Here is a 16,163-nt window from a genome sequence, read left to right on the forward strand (position 1 = left end):
AAACTCCCTGGAGCCGCTTCTCTTTCCCAGGAGGATGGCACGTGACAGGAAATGAGCTAAGTGGGGACGATGAGTGCTGACTGATAGCGGGCTGGTGTTACCGCGGTCAAGCTCATCTTGGCCTGAGCAGAAGTGGCCAAGTCCATTTAGAAACGAGACGTTCACATGAGAAACACACTGCGGGGAGTTTTATCAGCACTTTCAAAAGCTGGCAGCGGTGCACAGTTTTGAGGAGGAAAAAGCAAGCGTGGAATTGATTTATTAAGACACGGTGACGATGCTGCAGTGATACCATTGTGTCACTCACCGAGGTCGTGTTGTATAATGCAGATCATTCTCTCTCATGCAACTACAGTATCGCAGATGGCCTCATTTTAACAATAAAAGAAGATTACCCGGCGGTATAGACTGCAAATATTGCAATTGACATGCTGCTCAGAGATATGAGGCGGGGACCTGCTAATATAAGTGCGTGAGATGAGATTTATCTCCTCCTGGAGGTACAAGCTGTCACATTTTGTGACTGTATGTTTTTCCCGAGGTGATAGCAGGAGGAGGTGACCATGCTTAATCCACAGTGGGCAGACAGGTGCTAATAGCACGCGTTGCTGCTGGTGTGGGTGATGCCTCACGGGGTGTGAAAGGGAGAGGCTACTGAGCAGGACGGGCACAGGGTTCATGCTCAGAACAAGCATCACTGAAACTTCATCAGCTTGTCAGCAGTATCTGAATATTGAAGCCTATAAGCTTTGTAGTGTAATGTAATGTACAAATGCAGGGTTGTGGTGGGATCTGCACTGCAGAGAGTGCATGGGCACATCATCTACTGGCTCACTTCCATGAAGGTGGTGAAGACTATACAACAAAGTGCTTTTTGTCCTCAACAGGAGGACTGAAGGATGAAAGAAAAGGGCGGCATTTAGTGCATCTCAAAAGGTTGGATGAACATCATTGTGCATGTATGTGTGTGTGTGTGTGTGTGTGTCTATCTGTGTCAAACTGCACCAGATGCAAACTCTGCCGGTCCTGGCAAGCACTGCGAGCTTTTGCACATCACATGCACGTTTGAGCCTCGGTCTAGTGTACTCTACAAGCTGCTGTTAAGGGTTTCATCACTAGAGGCACTGTGGAGCAAAGTTTTGATGAACGGTGCCCACTTGTGTCTTTATAGACGTGCGATCAGTGTTACACATTGCTTGCACACACAACAGCCAATGATGGCAACTTGATTTTTTTTTTTTAATTTTCCTTCAGATTTTTGTAAATTTATTAAAAATAAAAAACTCACAAAAAATTCACAGCCTTTGCTCAATACTTTGTTGATGCATCTTTGGCAGCAATTACAGCCTAATGAATATGATGCCACATGGGTTTGCAGAACCTCTCGAGCTCCTTCAGGTTGGGTGGGAAGCGTCGGTGCAAAGCCATTTGTCCTGAAGCTACTCCTTTGGTATCTTGGCTGTGTGCTAGGGGTGTGCAAAGCATCCAGTATTTGTATTTATAATAAAATTCAAAATAGGTGTAAAATCCATTATTTGAGTTACATATTTTTTTATATATTATATAATTTTATTTTACATATAATTTGGGATATGTAAGTATAAAAATATGTATTCTTTAATTTGCCATTATAACAATTATGGATGTTGACTGATGTTTTAATGCAGTTAATATAGGTGATTTAGGCTGGACTCGAGTGTGTGAGCAAATGGGTAGAAGTGTCTGTGACTCTAAAGCGCTTTGAGTACCAATAGGTAGAAAAACGCTATATAAAAAAAAGACCATTTACCATTTACCAGGAGACAATAGTCGGATTCACCAAGCTACCAGAAGAATGCTAACATGAGAGAACCTGACTGCAGACGTTTCAATACTAATTTATCATCTGTATAATGTATTATCCCCGGTCAAACTCGAAATAAGTATTTGTAAAACAAACAAACAACAACAACAACAAAAAAACATTTTTTTTGTGCCTTTCTGTACTGTATTCAGGTACTGCATTAATCTTTTTCTCTATCCTGACTAAACTCCCAGGTTCCTGCCACTGAAAACCATCCCCACAGCATGATGCTGCCACCACCTTGCTTCAATATATGGATGGTATTGGACTGCTGATGAGTGGTGCCTGGATTTCCTCCAAACATGATGCCTGCTATTCATCCAAAGAGTTCAATCTTTGTCTCATCAGACAGAGAATTTTGATTTGTGCCTCAAGACAATCCTGTCTCAGAAGTCTACAGACTACTCCTTTGACTTCATGCTTGGTTTGTGCTCTGAAATGCAGTGATGGTGGTCTGACACCTGAGGCTTCAACACATGCTTCAACACATGCAAAGCAAGGTTTGGTCACGCGACGTTTGAAGCACTTGAGTGATGTTCGAAGCAGTTCAAGTGCTTCAAACGTCATTGAAGCGTTTGAGCGTTGCTGAGTTCCTTTGAGAGTTAGTAGTGTGTCTGATTGCGTATTTTGTGGAGAATCATTGTAGACAGATAGTAAGTTACAGAGAGAAATAGATAAGTTTGTTACATAGTTAGATGTCAGAACACTAGATGGGTAGTCTGAAAACCTAATAAAAACTCATTAACAATAACCTCCTGTTCTTTAAGCGCACACTGTTTAACAATGTAAACAGCAAAATCAACACCATCAGAGTGAATCCCAACACTTTTAAAGTGTCTACCACAGACTGTGAATTTGACTCTTTTTGAAGTGTTGGTATGTTAACACTCCTGTGTTATTATTGACTCTTTTTATTGGCCTCACAGTCATAGTAGAATTCCTGCTCATAGAAACACAATACTGTCTACACTCAACAGGGATGCTCCTGTGTAAGCAACGTTTTGCCTCATTCATTCACTAACGTCATAAATAATAAGTTGAGTGTGTGTTGCAAGTCATGACGCACACACATAAAACAGAGCTGTTCTTGGTTCTGGAGCAACGGTAGAGATCCATTAGAGACAATAGATTTTAAAATATTCTACTGGGCCCCAGACGATGTCGGGGTTTATTTGCATACGGAGCTCGAAACTGAGATGGGATCAGGGGAAACACTCGGAGACGCATGTTAAAGCTCCTGCTGGTAATTTGATGATGTCACAGCAATGTTATGATGACATCAGGAACAAGAAGAAATGTGTCTCAAAGCCACATTTTTTCAACAGGTCTGAAGTCGTTGAGTGATTTTGCCTTAAACAGACCTCATAGTGCTGTCTCCAGTTCTGATAACATTGCCTAGGTTCAAATAAACCTTTAAAATCAAAACACCTGAACATGCCAATAAGGGATGTGGCTATTAGCAATATTTGTTCTTGTTCCTGATGATGTCATCGTGACGTCATCGGGGATGTCATGATGACACAGCAATGTCCCCTTATGGGCGTGGCTATTAGCCACATATGGTCTTGTTCCTGATGATGTCATCATCACATCATCAAAATACCAGCAGGAGCTTTTATATAGGACCTGTTACTCATTGTCACTAATAGTTTAGAGGTTGGACCTTTCAGTCCAACCTCCTTCGCTAACTCTGGTCTGTTTTAACCCAACAGCCAGATGATCAGCCCACTGTGGCTGCAGGTGGAGGTATCAGCCTCCTCAAGACACCAAGCTCGTGCTTACGGTGTAGCCCCCAGCCAGTGCAGTGGAAGGCCATCACTGGCCCTTATAGTATTTTTATACTATATATCATAATAGGCATGTTCTCCTCCTTGAACCGTCACCTAATCGTGGTGGAGGAGTTTGAGATTGCCCTAATGACCCTAGGGGCTATGCTGTCGGGGCATTTGGCTCCTGGTAGGGTTTCCCAAGGCAGATTGGTCCTAGACGAAGAGTCAGACAAAGAACGGTTCAGAAGACCTTAAATGAAGAGACAGCGTACCCATCGCCGCCCTTGAAGCTCATGCTTACGGTGTAGCCCCCAGCCAGGCAGTAGTTAGTGGCCCTTATAGTATTTTTATTCTATAATAATAGGCACGTTCTCTCTGTGCCTGTCTAGGTTTTCGAGCACCACTCAGTCATGACCTCCATAATGTCATCCGCTCCTTAGGGCCTCTTCAGATCTTGCATTAAGAGCCGCTCTGGACTATTGGATCGCAAGTGACCATCTTTAAGTGTGGTCAGACCTAGCATTAACGTGCGTCTCCAAATGCTTCCCCTGATCCCATCTCAGTTCTGTGCTCTGTATGCAACGTGTACCGGCACACACACACACACACACACACACACACACACACACACACACACACACAACTTATTATTTATTGACCTCCACCCTGACGTTAGTAAATGAATGAGGCAAAACACTGCTTACGTAAGAGCACCCCTGTTGAGTGTAGGACTCATTCAGTATGTTTACATGCACAGCTTAATCGAGCTATGCTCAAAATTAATCATCAGCTGTAACAACTGTGATAACCTACCCATGTTAACCGTGTAATTGTCCATGAGTTTACTGACTTCAGCATGGATGGGGAAATCAAATGTTAGCGTTAGCTTGGTGTTCTGATACAGCCCTGGGTCATGCGAACAGTCAATATTAACATCAGACATCACCAAAAACAAATCACTTTTACTCACCAAACAATGTTTTCTCATCAGTAAACGCATATAATCAATAAATGAGCGGGGCTAATAAATGAATGCCTGTGGTGTCATATCCAGGTTCAGAGCTCGACGTAGAAATAAAGGGACTTATATGTGTTGCACTGACACAGAATTAATTCACCAACACTTCCTTTTTGACATCGACTATTTGTCCTCAGAGAGTTATATATGACACATTTAACTCTACAAAGAGCCTGAAATGAACCCCAGAATTCATCATATAATCTGTATTTGCACCTGTCCCAGGTTAAAAATTACACCAGTCTGTATTTGTAGTACACATCCCATGAATGTAGCAGCACCATTTAAATATTTCATAACATAATATAAGTGAAGAGGATATAGGGTTACAAAACGACATCCCAAATAAAAACCATCCACTTGCAACCATACATTAGTCTATTGCAATCACACATATGTTTGGTAGACAGTATATAGCTTGTATGGTTATGGTGTTTTGGTCACGTGTTTTATGATGCATGAACCACTTTGCTGCTTCATTCAGTATCGAAACCATGTCAGTGGTTTGGTTGTCTTTGGTTGTCTTGGCTGGAGTTTTCTAAGTCAATAATAACTGAGTGGAGAGGGAATTGGTTTGATTGGTTTGTTGCATTCAGTACAAATAGTCTATACCACTACCATGATACTAACAGCAAAGGAAAACAGTTGATGTTAGTGCTGTAACATAAACATTGTTGTATTTAATAGAGGAAAGTGCGCATAAATCCAGTCCCCAAAGCAGGAACAAATAATAGACACGTTTGGATTGAACTATATTTTATTGTCCACTAGATGTCCTAATAGAGCACTGAACCCTTTTTAGAGTTACATGTGGAGGCTTCAACACAGCCTCCATTGGCCATCACTACTGACATGCACTGTCAACTGTGGGACCTAATTTAGACAGGTGTGTGCCTTTTTAAATCTCGTCCAATCAACTACCACACGTGGACTCCAATTAAGCTGTACAAACATCTCATGGATGATCGGTGGAAACAGGGTGCACCCAAGCTCAGTTGTCAATTCATGGCAAAGGCTGTGAATATTTATGTACATGGAATTTCTTAGTTTATTTTTTTAATACATTTTCAAAAAAGAAGTAAATTAGATAAATAAATAATCAATTTTGGCATAAGGCTGTAACGTCATTATTACTGATATTATAATAGGTTTTGGGACAGACTTTATAAATTAGTTTAAATCATAAGTATTGTCACTGACCACGAATTGACTAGAGCAAGTAATAAACACATAAAAACAACTTTTGCGTTCAGTGAAATCAGTTTTGCTCGTGTTTTAACTTACATTTTGGCCCAGGCGCTGATAATAACAATCTTCCAGCCTTAAATATAGTTCTTGACTTAAATGGCTTTGTGTGACTGTTTAGTCGGAATTTCCTAATCTGGCGTTACCTCAACATCTTCCTGTGTGCTTTACCACATCCCACTTGAGGGTGGAGGGGGGCACGCCTTCCGTTTTCATGTGCTATACATTCCTGTCCACTGGTGCGTTTTTACGCACAGCGACACGATGGGCTTCAGGTCTCGTCCGCGCGCTCTCCGGAGCTGGCTCGGCCTCGTCCAGCTTTTAAGCTGCTGGAGCGCAGCGTCGACCTTCGAGGTGACAATACTTCACACCAACGACAATCACGCACGCATCGAGGAGACCAGCGAGGACTCGGGAAAGTGCCTAAAGCAGGGTAGCTGCTTCGCCGGGGTCGCAAGGAGGTTCACGAAAGTCTCGGAGATTCGGAAAAAGGAGAAAAATGTGTTGTTTCTGGATGCTGGGGACCAATTCCAGGGAACCATCTGGTTCAACTACTATAAAGGCGCTGAAGCAGCACATTTCATGAACAAACTTGGCTATGATGCCATGGTAAGGAACAGTGGGGTTTGTTTTAAATGCAGTCACACACATCTGAATATGCTGTGTCTGTTTAAGTAAACTGAATGCTGCTCTTGAACATTTTGGAGCTCATGCATTGTCTTGGTCGAGACTCTGAAGTTTCTATCACAAAAGTTAGAATCGTTGCAAGTAGTATTGTTCTTGAGTAATCAAAGTTGACATATAGTTAAAAAAATAAGAAGTAGTTGGGTTCACCTGAATTTTTTATTTTATTTTATTTTGTAAAAATGTGTTGGTCGAATCCTATAATGGCTTTTATCAATGAAATCAGAAGAAAATGACATTGCATGCATTTACTCATTACGCCCCAGCGTAATGTTTAAGGCTTAAGGGAAGTGTTGTTTTTCTTTGATTAAATAGAGTTAATTATCATTATTATTATTTGCTGTAATGTAGGCTTTTGGAAACCACGAGTTTGACAATGGAGTGGAGGGTCTGATCGAGCCCTTCCTCCAGAATGTCAAGTGCGACGTGGTGAGTTCCAACATCAAACCTGACCACACCCTGGCTGCAAATCTTAGTGGCTACTATCAGCCCTACACAGTCTTCAGTGTGGGCTCAGAGAAAGTGGCCGTGGTTGGCTACACCACAACAGAGACCCCCTTCTTATCCATGCCAGGTAAATGCACAATCTTTTGACGTGTCACTGAACCTTTTAATTGGCACACGGTCACGCACTGTTGAGGTAAAGCTTTGCTTGTCCAAGACATGTTTTCAAATGCACTATAGAGATTTTTTTTAAAACTTTTAACTGATTTTATTTTTAACTGTATTATGTTGCTATCCAGTGTTTTAGCTTTATCCAACAGTGAGAGTGTAGTTTCTGACTATATGGACTCCTCTCTCCCGTGCGTTAGGACAGCACCTGAAGTTTGAGGATGAGGTGGAGTCGCTTCAGGTTCAGGTCGATAAGCTCAAGACTCTGGGCTACAATAAAATCATTGCCCTGGGACACTCCGGCTTTAAAGTGGATCAAGAAATTGCCAGGCGCGTGAGAGGAGTTGATGTTGTTATTGGAGGACACACCAACACGTTCCTCTACACCGGTATTTACATCCATCTCTTTTAGTGTTTTGTTTTTTTTAAGCCAGGTCAAAGCCGCGAATTATCTGCAGCTTCGCTGTAAGAGGAAGAGAAGCGGTGCACTGCAACCTACACATTTGTTTTCTTTTTGTTTCCTCTGCAGGAACGCCCCCATCCACTGAAAAGGCAGAAGGTCCATATCCAGTTTGGGTAAGGTCTAACGATAACAGAGATGTACCCGTGGTCCAAGCCTTTGCCTTCGGGAAGTATCTTGGATACTTAAAAGTCACCTTTGATGAGGCTGGTAATGTGATAAAAGCAGTTGGAAACCCCATCCTAATGGACAGCAGCATAGCTCAAGGTAGACCACAGTAACAGGACGCACTTTAATAATTACACATGTCATATATTTGACTTTTCAAGAGCTGTGTCACAAGTCGAAAAGTTCACCATTCAGTCAACCAAGGAAGGTTTACTTTTTGGATCCAAACACACTCCCACATATCTGATTTAAATGTCTGAGATGTCTAAAACGAAAGCTAAAACGAGCTCAGCCTGGAGTCCAACGGGTTACCACTCTCCCAGGCTATCTCTCTCCAACAACATGCTCTAGATTTTTTTATTATTTTTTTTTTTTACATAAACTGTGGCCAGGATTCCTGAAAATATTCAGAGACTAAACGATTCATCATGTTGCAGCGTGATTAAAAAAAAAAATAATAAAAACACAGCATGTTCACTTTCCATTACAATCCTTCTAACTTTCAGACCCTGGAGTCCTTGCTGAAGTCGAGAAGTGGAGGAAAAACGTAACTCAGTTTTCATCGCAGTACATTGGACAAACCTTAGTCTACCTGAACGGGACATTCGAAGAGTGTCGATTTCGGGAGTGTAACCTTGGAAACCTAATCTGTGACGCTATGGTAATAATTACACCAAACGTTACACATCCAAACATTCACTCATTCTTTTACTGTTTACCCAGATGTTAAAATATAGTTGTTCACAAACTCGGTGCATTCCTCATTGAGAGGGGGGGTGGGGAATCTCACAATGGTTGTCATCTCTTGTCGGGTCATGCTCAAGCACCTTCAGCGTTCACCCTAAGGTGGAAATTATACGGGTATTTTAAGGAGGTTGGCAACGGAGGGGATTTTTTACTGCCGTATAACATCTCCTCTTTTCATCGACAGATTTATCATAATACAAAGTATTCAAGCGATCTGCGGTGGAATCACGTTAGCATGTGTATGCTGAATAGTGGGGCCATAAGGACAGCGATAGACGAGCGCTACAAAAACGGTACTTCTGTGTTTTCTATTCTGAAATACTGCTTCACTGTTAATCGCACTCTGCACTGGCTTCAGTTCTCTTTGGCATTTACCTTCTTGTCTAGGTTCCGTAACGATGGAGGAGATCCTCACCGTGCTGCCGTTCGGAGGAACCTTCGACTTGGTCCAGATAAATGGATCGACGGTGAAAAAGGCATTCGAACACTCTGTCCACAGATATGGCAGCAAGTCGGGGGAATTTCTTCAAGTCTCAGGTTCGTCTCCTGGCTCCTACACCGACACGCTGTTTGATAATCCAGAGACAGACAGAATCACATTGATTGCCTTCTACTTTGCTCAGGTTTTGTGTTTAAGGAATAGTTTTGGAAGAGAATATTCTTACGTACTCACCTGCAGAGACTGTGGCTGCTGACTTTTTTACCGCTTGCATGAATAGACAGTGGCTGTGTTTAGTTCCAGCATTTACAAGCTTGCTTAAGATTGTATTTGGGGCATTAAAAAGTACTGAGGGGTCAAATGATTTCCATGCTGTTCTAAAAGGATGTAGACTTGATGCCCATGGAAAGTTAAAAGCAGCAACTTAAGATGAAAAAAATAGAGGGTAAGTTCTGAAACCATTGCCAGCAAGGGCTTCGCTTAGTTTAGCTTAGCTCATCTTACCGTATCTTAGCACAGGGACTGAAATAAAGGAAAAGAGTTAGCCTGGTTGTCTCCAACAGCAACATTTTTCTAGCACCTGTAACTTCCTTGATTTGCAGTGATTGGCAAAGTGACACGGAAAATAACACAGGAGTGGAAAATAAGACTGTGAGGTTTAATAAGGAGCCAAGCAACCATTCAGAAGAGCTACAGAAAAATGGCAAAGCTGTGATGCAATGTGTAAAACGTGACAACTTAGAGATTTTGTGCAGGTAGTTGTGAGCTAGCTTCACAGGCTTCATGCTAAGCTACTCCATGCAGACTGGTCGTGGTCTCCAGCTCCCAAAAGTTGTCTAAGAGTAATTCTTTTGCTTCCAGGTATTCATGTGGAGTTTGACATCTCCAAGCCAGTGAACCAGCGCGTGGTATCGTTGTCGATGCTCTGCACTGAGTGCCGTGTGCCGAAGTATGAACCACTAGACCTGCAGAAGACGTACACCGTGGTCATGCCTTCATACATGGTTAATGGAGGCGATAACTATGGCATGGTCAAGGAGGAGTTGGTGCAGCACAACAAGGGTGGGCAGACATGATATCATTTTTGATATGCTTCAAGATAACCAGAGAGAAAAGTTCATTTGCTGTTACGGCTCACTGTGTGTTACTTGAAAACTATCTCGTTCTAGCTAAGCAAACAAACAGCCTTAATTGTGTTTCTGATTCAACCTATTCTTTAGATTTGGCAGAAAAAAAAGTTAAAAAGGTCATAAGGGAGCCGTTTCTTTTGTGTTGGAATGCGATATAATTAAGCTGTGTACTTTACTGTTATTTTTAGAAAAAATTATTTAAAATAGGCTTGGCAGCCCTTTCCGTTTAGTCAGTGATTCAGATTGCAACCTCTGTGACTGCACTTTCTACCAGAGTAGAAGACAGAGTCACCACAAACTGGAAGTTTGTAGAGGAGTAAACCTAGCCTAACTGATCAATCTTGTAGATTTGCAACAATAAGCTGGTTCTCTGACTTCCTTCCTTCTTGCATTCTTGTAAATAAAACCTGACACTGCACGTCACGTTAAAATATCCTCCTTCACTCGAGACTGAAATGTCTAAACAGTCGGCAGAAAATAGATTTCCGTTAAGTTGGATACCAGATTTTCATGGTCGTATCATTTTGGCGATTCCCCTGATCTTTCTTGTGACTTTGAATCAGAACATTGTTTAAATGGATTTGCATTCATTGGGTACAGGCACTAATGCCAGCTTAATTTGATACTAATTAGCAAATGTTAGCAATATTGACACTCAAAACTAATATGGCAGAGTCGCATACCTGCTGAGAGACAGCATGTTAGTTATCATTGCGAACCAGTTTGCATGCAGATGTTAGCGTTTAGCTCAAATACAGCTTCTCAATCATTTATTTTGTGCATGACCTTCTCTATAATATTAGTACAATTCTCTGCTTATTGTCTAATTTAAATGCCCATACATCTGTCCTCGACTTCTGCATAAAACACCAAATATGTTAACTATTTCCTCCATTTCTTGTAGGTGATAAGGACATTTCTGTATTGTCCGACTACATCTCGGATATGAAGCGCGTGTACCCTGCAGTGGAAGGCCGCATCAAAGTCAGGAACTCGGCTGCCTTCACAGTCCACAGCCTCGGCTTGTTCCTCCCCAGCCTATGCCTGTCTCTGAACCTCTAACTGGATTTGGACATTGAACTCTGATCAGCTGAAGGGCTCTGAAACTCCTTGCAGACTTGGATAACCATGTGCCATAATTCCATGACACTGCCTTGAAGAAAAGCTAGCAGACGAGAGGTCAAGTTCAGCCTCGGGGTAAAATCAGGGTCCATATGGGAAGATAATTGTTTCCACCCACAAACAAGCTCTGATAATAAAATCTGCAAGAGGAGCAAAAAACCAAACGTATTACGATATGGGTGATATAAAAGTGCATGTGAATATATTGTTTGACATTAGAACAAACAGAGAATGTAATAAATATGACTCATTTTGTTGGATAATGAGGGACAGAAACAAGTCGATGTCAATTGATTGTTTCATCTGGACTTTGTTGCTACTTCTACTCAAATCTAAACTGTATCAAGAATTATATATTAAATCACACACACATTTGTAGTATTGCAGTAAAATACTGTTGATCTGTAAATCAACTATTGATTTTTATTTGTTGGTGTGATGTTTATGTGAATGCACTGCTTGCCATTTGTTATCTGGGGTCTGTTGCACAAAACCAGGATAAGGGATTAAGCTGACGCCATCATGTAATGCAACGCCCCCAGCTGAGACACCGCATACTGTTTACAATGTGTAAAAATAATGATACAATAAAGTTATAATGAAGAAAAGAAAAATAGGTATACACGTTTTTAGTCATTTTTGTCTCTTTGTGCCATTTTTATTCTGTTTTTTTTTTTCTGGACTTTTTGTTTTTGTCTGTGGAGTTCAGTGGAGCCTGAGATTCCCCACTGAACTTCAGAAGAAGTGCTCAGGATGCCAGGCTGGGGTTGGAGGGAGGGGAAGGTGGAGGAGCGTAGAAGGAGGTTCGTCCGTCTGTATTCACGGGGGACGTGAGGCCTTTGGCGGCAGAATGGGTGGACTGTGTGCGCTTGGTGGGACCCAGAGGGACTGTGCCATGAGAAATGCTTTGGAGACCTGGTCCATACCGACCACAGTACGTCTGTGTCCGGCTTCATGATTCTTGATGCGGTCGCACTCCGTTGGCGTTTACATCCATCCGTCAGCGACAAGGACAAGGAAACACCATGCAACATGATCAATGCCGCTGTTGTTATGCAACTGGCCAAACAACCACATCACCTTGGACACTGTTTCGCCCACTACTTATTTATATTTGTTCATAATGCTAATTTTGTATTTTTTTTAATCACACTGTTGATTTTATATTGCTAATTAAGTTATTTTAATTTTACTTTAATCTCATTTTATTTTATCTTTCTTGTGATGAGTGTTTACTTTTATGTGCAATGAAACTACGGTGACAAAGTAATTTCACTCGTGGATCATTAAAGTCTAAGTCTGTTACCATGGAGATTTATTCTGTGGCGCTAGCCTGCTCCAGACCAAGCTAAGTTCCAGGATCTATTTATTCTCATCCCTTATCTCAGCAGTCACCACAAATGGAAACCAATATTTATTCCACTGCCCACTACACATTGTTATCACATTCAACTAGACCCACTGTCATTATTTAAACATTTGTGATGATTAACTGCAATCATTTTAGATGATTTGCAATCAGCAGATAGTTTAGTTTCCCATAGACTATATATAAAATACACATCCCATAGAAATATAAATACACGTCAAAGAATAACATGACGTTCCTTTATTGAATAAGGATAAATCAAAGCAAGTAAACCGTCAGCTCCTTTCAAAACTGAAGTCACATAGTGCTCTACAAGATGCAAAGCATATTATACAACACAAATAAATGCAGGACAAATGCATAATTAAATGAACAGACAAATGTCATGCCTGTATACACAGTATACAGCACAATAGGCCAAAACAATATAAAATAACACAAATTCCTTTTGAATGGCCCAAATTTAACTGAACTTTAAAGCACGTGTCTCTGCCATTGCAGGTTATATTCAGCTTAAATTTACAGCCTGCGTATTAACTGAAATAATTTAAGACGTACTGGTCTCTGACCTGCTGACCACTGTCGTCATCCAGATCGTCCCAGTCCACCGTCTGATGGCACTCTGGGGGCCCTCTCCTTCCTCAGGCAGGACACATAAGCGTGCCTTCGGGAGGCCAAAGGTCATCTCCATCCAAGCCCTTGTCCTGGTGAGGGCATTATCATATGCCTGCTGTGCTTCCTGAGGGTCTGCATATGGTGTGTGTGGTGTCCCCTAGAAGTACACCAGAAAATTCACCTGTGAACACAAAATGTCATCATCGCAACCTCATAAATAAAGTGACATTCTTCACACAGCCATAATGTTAAAAGTGGTTATTAATAGAGGTTATGTGCGTCAACTTGCGACAGGCATCGATAGATTGCAAAGGACCGAAAGATTTGGGAGTCATGGACTGAGTCAGGCTACTTTGCCACAGTATTGCTGATCAGGTAGTCAGCACTGCAGACCAGTTTTATAAGATGCAGACAACTAAACCAATGAATGCACAACACAAGCAATGTAGAGTGTTCATTGATTGAAAACATCAAAAAGTCATATTCACCTGAGCATTGATGATGTGCAGACACATTCTGGGTACAACATACGCTTGAGAATAGTATTTGTTGGAGCACAGATCATTCTGCAGGATGTTCTGTATACAGTGGGGGAAATAAGTATTTGATCCCCTGCTGAATTTGTAAGTTTGCCCACTTCCATAGAAATGATCAGACTCTGGTTTTTATGGTTGTTTACTGGTTATGGGTATAGACAGAATATCAGTCAAAAATGCATAAAAAACACACAATCTAAAAGTTATAAATTGTTATGTATTTTATTAAGGGAAATAAGTATTTGATCCCCAACAATTCACTTAGAATTCAGGCTCCTACAGATTGGCTGGTGCGCATGTGGCACACAGCTGTGCTCAGTCAACTAATTACCAATACTCCTGATCTTAACTCGTCATGTATATAAAGCACACCTGCTCCAAGAATCAGTTTCTTACATTCCAACTTCTACAGCACCATGGGCAAGACCAAAGAGCTGTCAAAAGATGTCAGGGACAAGATTGTAGACCTGCACAAGGCTGGTATAGGTTACAAAACCATCAGCAAAAGGCTTGGTGAGAAGGTGACAACTATTGGTGCCATTATTCGCAAGTGGAAGACCCATAAAAGGACCATCAACTGTCCTCGGTCTGGAGCTCCCCGCAAAATCTCGCCTCATGGAGTGAGGATGATGATGAGAAAGGTGAGGGAGCAGCCTAAAACAACATGGCAGGAGCTTAATGATCTGGAAGCAGTTGGGACCTCCGTCACCAAGAAAACAGTTGGCAACACACTGCGCCGTTATGGATTGAACTCTTGCAGTGCCCGCAAGGTCCCCCTGCTCAAGAAGGCACATGTACAGGCCTGCCTTAAGTTTGCCAGTGAACATCTAAATGACTCAGAGAAGACTTGGGAGAAAGTGCTGTGGTCTGACGAAACCAAAGTTGAGCTATTTGGCATTAACTCGACCCGCCGTGTTTGGAGGATGAAAAAACGTTAGTATGACCCAAAGAACACCATACCCACGGTTAAGCATGGAGGTGGAAACATCATGTTTTGGGGCTGTTTTTCAGCAAAGGGTACAGGGCAACTTCACCGCATTATGGGGCCAATGAATGCAGCCATGTACTGTAACATCTTGGACAAAAACCTTCTTTCCTCAGCAAGAACACTGAAGATGCCTCGTGGGTGGGTTTTCCAACATGACAATGACCCAAAACATACTGCCAGGACAACAAAGGAGTGGCTCAAGAAGAAGCATATTAAGGTCATGGAGTGGCCTAGTCAGTCTCCAGACCTTAACCCGATCGAAAACCTGTGGAGGGAGCTGAAGCTCCGAGTTTCCAAGAGGCAGCCAAGAAACTTGAAGGATTTAGAGACTGTCTGTAAAGATGAATGGGCCAAAATCCCTCCTGCGCTGTGTGCAAACCTGGTGACCAACTACAAGAAACGTCTCATCGCTGTGCTTGCCAACAAAGGTTTCTCTACAAAGTACTGACTTGTGTTGTGCTTGGGGATCAAATACTTATTTCCCTTAATAAAATACATAACAATTTATAACTTTTAGATTGTGTGTTTTTTATGCATTTTCGACTGATATTCTGTCTATACCCATAACCAGTAAACAACCATAAAAACCAGAGTCTGATCATTTCTATGGAAGTGGGCAAACTTACAAATTCAGCAGGGGATCAAATACTTATTTCCCCCACTGTATAGGCTATATAGATGTACAGATAGAGAGGAAACATGGTTAGCTTTGTGGTTATCTTGTGATCAATCTCAGCATTTACATAATTTCACCCACATCTGCTGTCAGTTGCATTTGCGGTTTGAGCTGTTTCATAATCAGAATACAACCACGTGTTAATGAACCGCAGGCCTAATTGTGATGTTTCAGCGGAGTAGTGAGTGTTTGTTTGAACAATACTTACGCATTCAGGCGGTCTACTAATACTTTGCCACGTTTTATCTCTTTGTTTAATGGCAGTGGCGGTGTTTCCATCCTTCTTTCTTAGTTTGATCTTTTACCTCTTCGTAAGTATGTCCTGCTCCGACGGGGAGGAGTACGCTGCTCGTGTTGCCATGGTGAATCATTGAATCTGTGATCGATCGCGGCGTCTGTTCGAGGAGCCGCGTGCGCGCTCTGTTAACCTGGTTCGATGAATCCGTGTCTGTTCATGCTGCCTTGGTGTTTGTGCAACCGAATAAGCCTGGACGAATTTGTTTCGGACTCGTAGAGCCCAGGCTTAGTCATTTATCCTGGATATCTGAATCTTACTTATGTTTTAATCCGAAACCATCCTTTATTTAATCATTATTAGAAAAATGGTGGTGGCCTTAATTGATAGTGCGTGATTGCATTTGACTGTAATTCACGTCATATTTCATTTGCAAAGACAAAAGGATGGAAAGGATAAACCAAACGTCTAGATTTAAGAGTAACAATCAAATATGGAGTATTTTAT

At 41.7% G+C, this 16,163-nt stretch overlaps 1 protein-coding gene across 1 annotated transcript; it reads left to right on the forward strand.

Annotated features, from left to right (window-relative positions):
* Positions 1 to 6,059: 6,059 nt before the first annotated feature.
* Positions 6,060 to 11,851, forward strand: LOC125023215 (snake venom 5'-nucleotidase-like). Its single transcript, XM_047610318.1, has 9 exons — positions 6,060 to 6,484; positions 6,911 to 7,133; positions 7,372 to 7,560; positions 7,701 to 7,898; positions 8,306 to 8,460; positions 8,731 to 8,839; positions 8,934 to 9,083; positions 9,847 to 10,047; positions 11,020 to 11,851. Exons 1-9 carry the CDS (start codon positions 6,140 to 6,142, stop codon positions 11,175 to 11,177), a joined length of 1,728 nt encoding a protein of 575 aa, XP_047466274.1. The 5' UTR covers positions 6,060 to 6,139; the 3' UTR covers positions 11,178 to 11,851.
* Positions 11,852 to 16,163: the final 4,312 nt, after the last annotated feature.

Source organism: Mugil cephalus, chromosome 17 (assembly GCF_022458985.1).
Source record: "Mugil cephalus isolate CIBA_MC_2020 chromosome 17, CIBA_Mcephalus_1.1, whole genome shotgun sequence".
In the NCBI taxonomy this organism is placed as follows: domain Eukaryota; kingdom Metazoa; phylum Chordata; class Actinopteri; order Mugiliformes; family Mugilidae; genus Mugil; species Mugil cephalus.

Bases quoted from the DNA above. Each gene is read 5' to 3' on its own strand.
- LOC125023215 (XM_047610318.1), top strand. From the start codon at position 6,140: ATGGGCTTCAGGTCTCGTCCGCGCGCTCTCCGGAGCTGGCTCGGCCTC. The intron at 6,485-6,910 runs GTAAGGAACAGT...GCTGTAATGTAG, and splicing joins AACTTGGCTATGATGCCATG to GCTTTTGGAAACCACGAGTT. The intron at 7,561-7,700 runs GTATTTACATCC...TTTCCTCTGCAG, and splicing joins CAACACGTTCCTCTACACCG to GAACGCCCCCATCCACTGAA.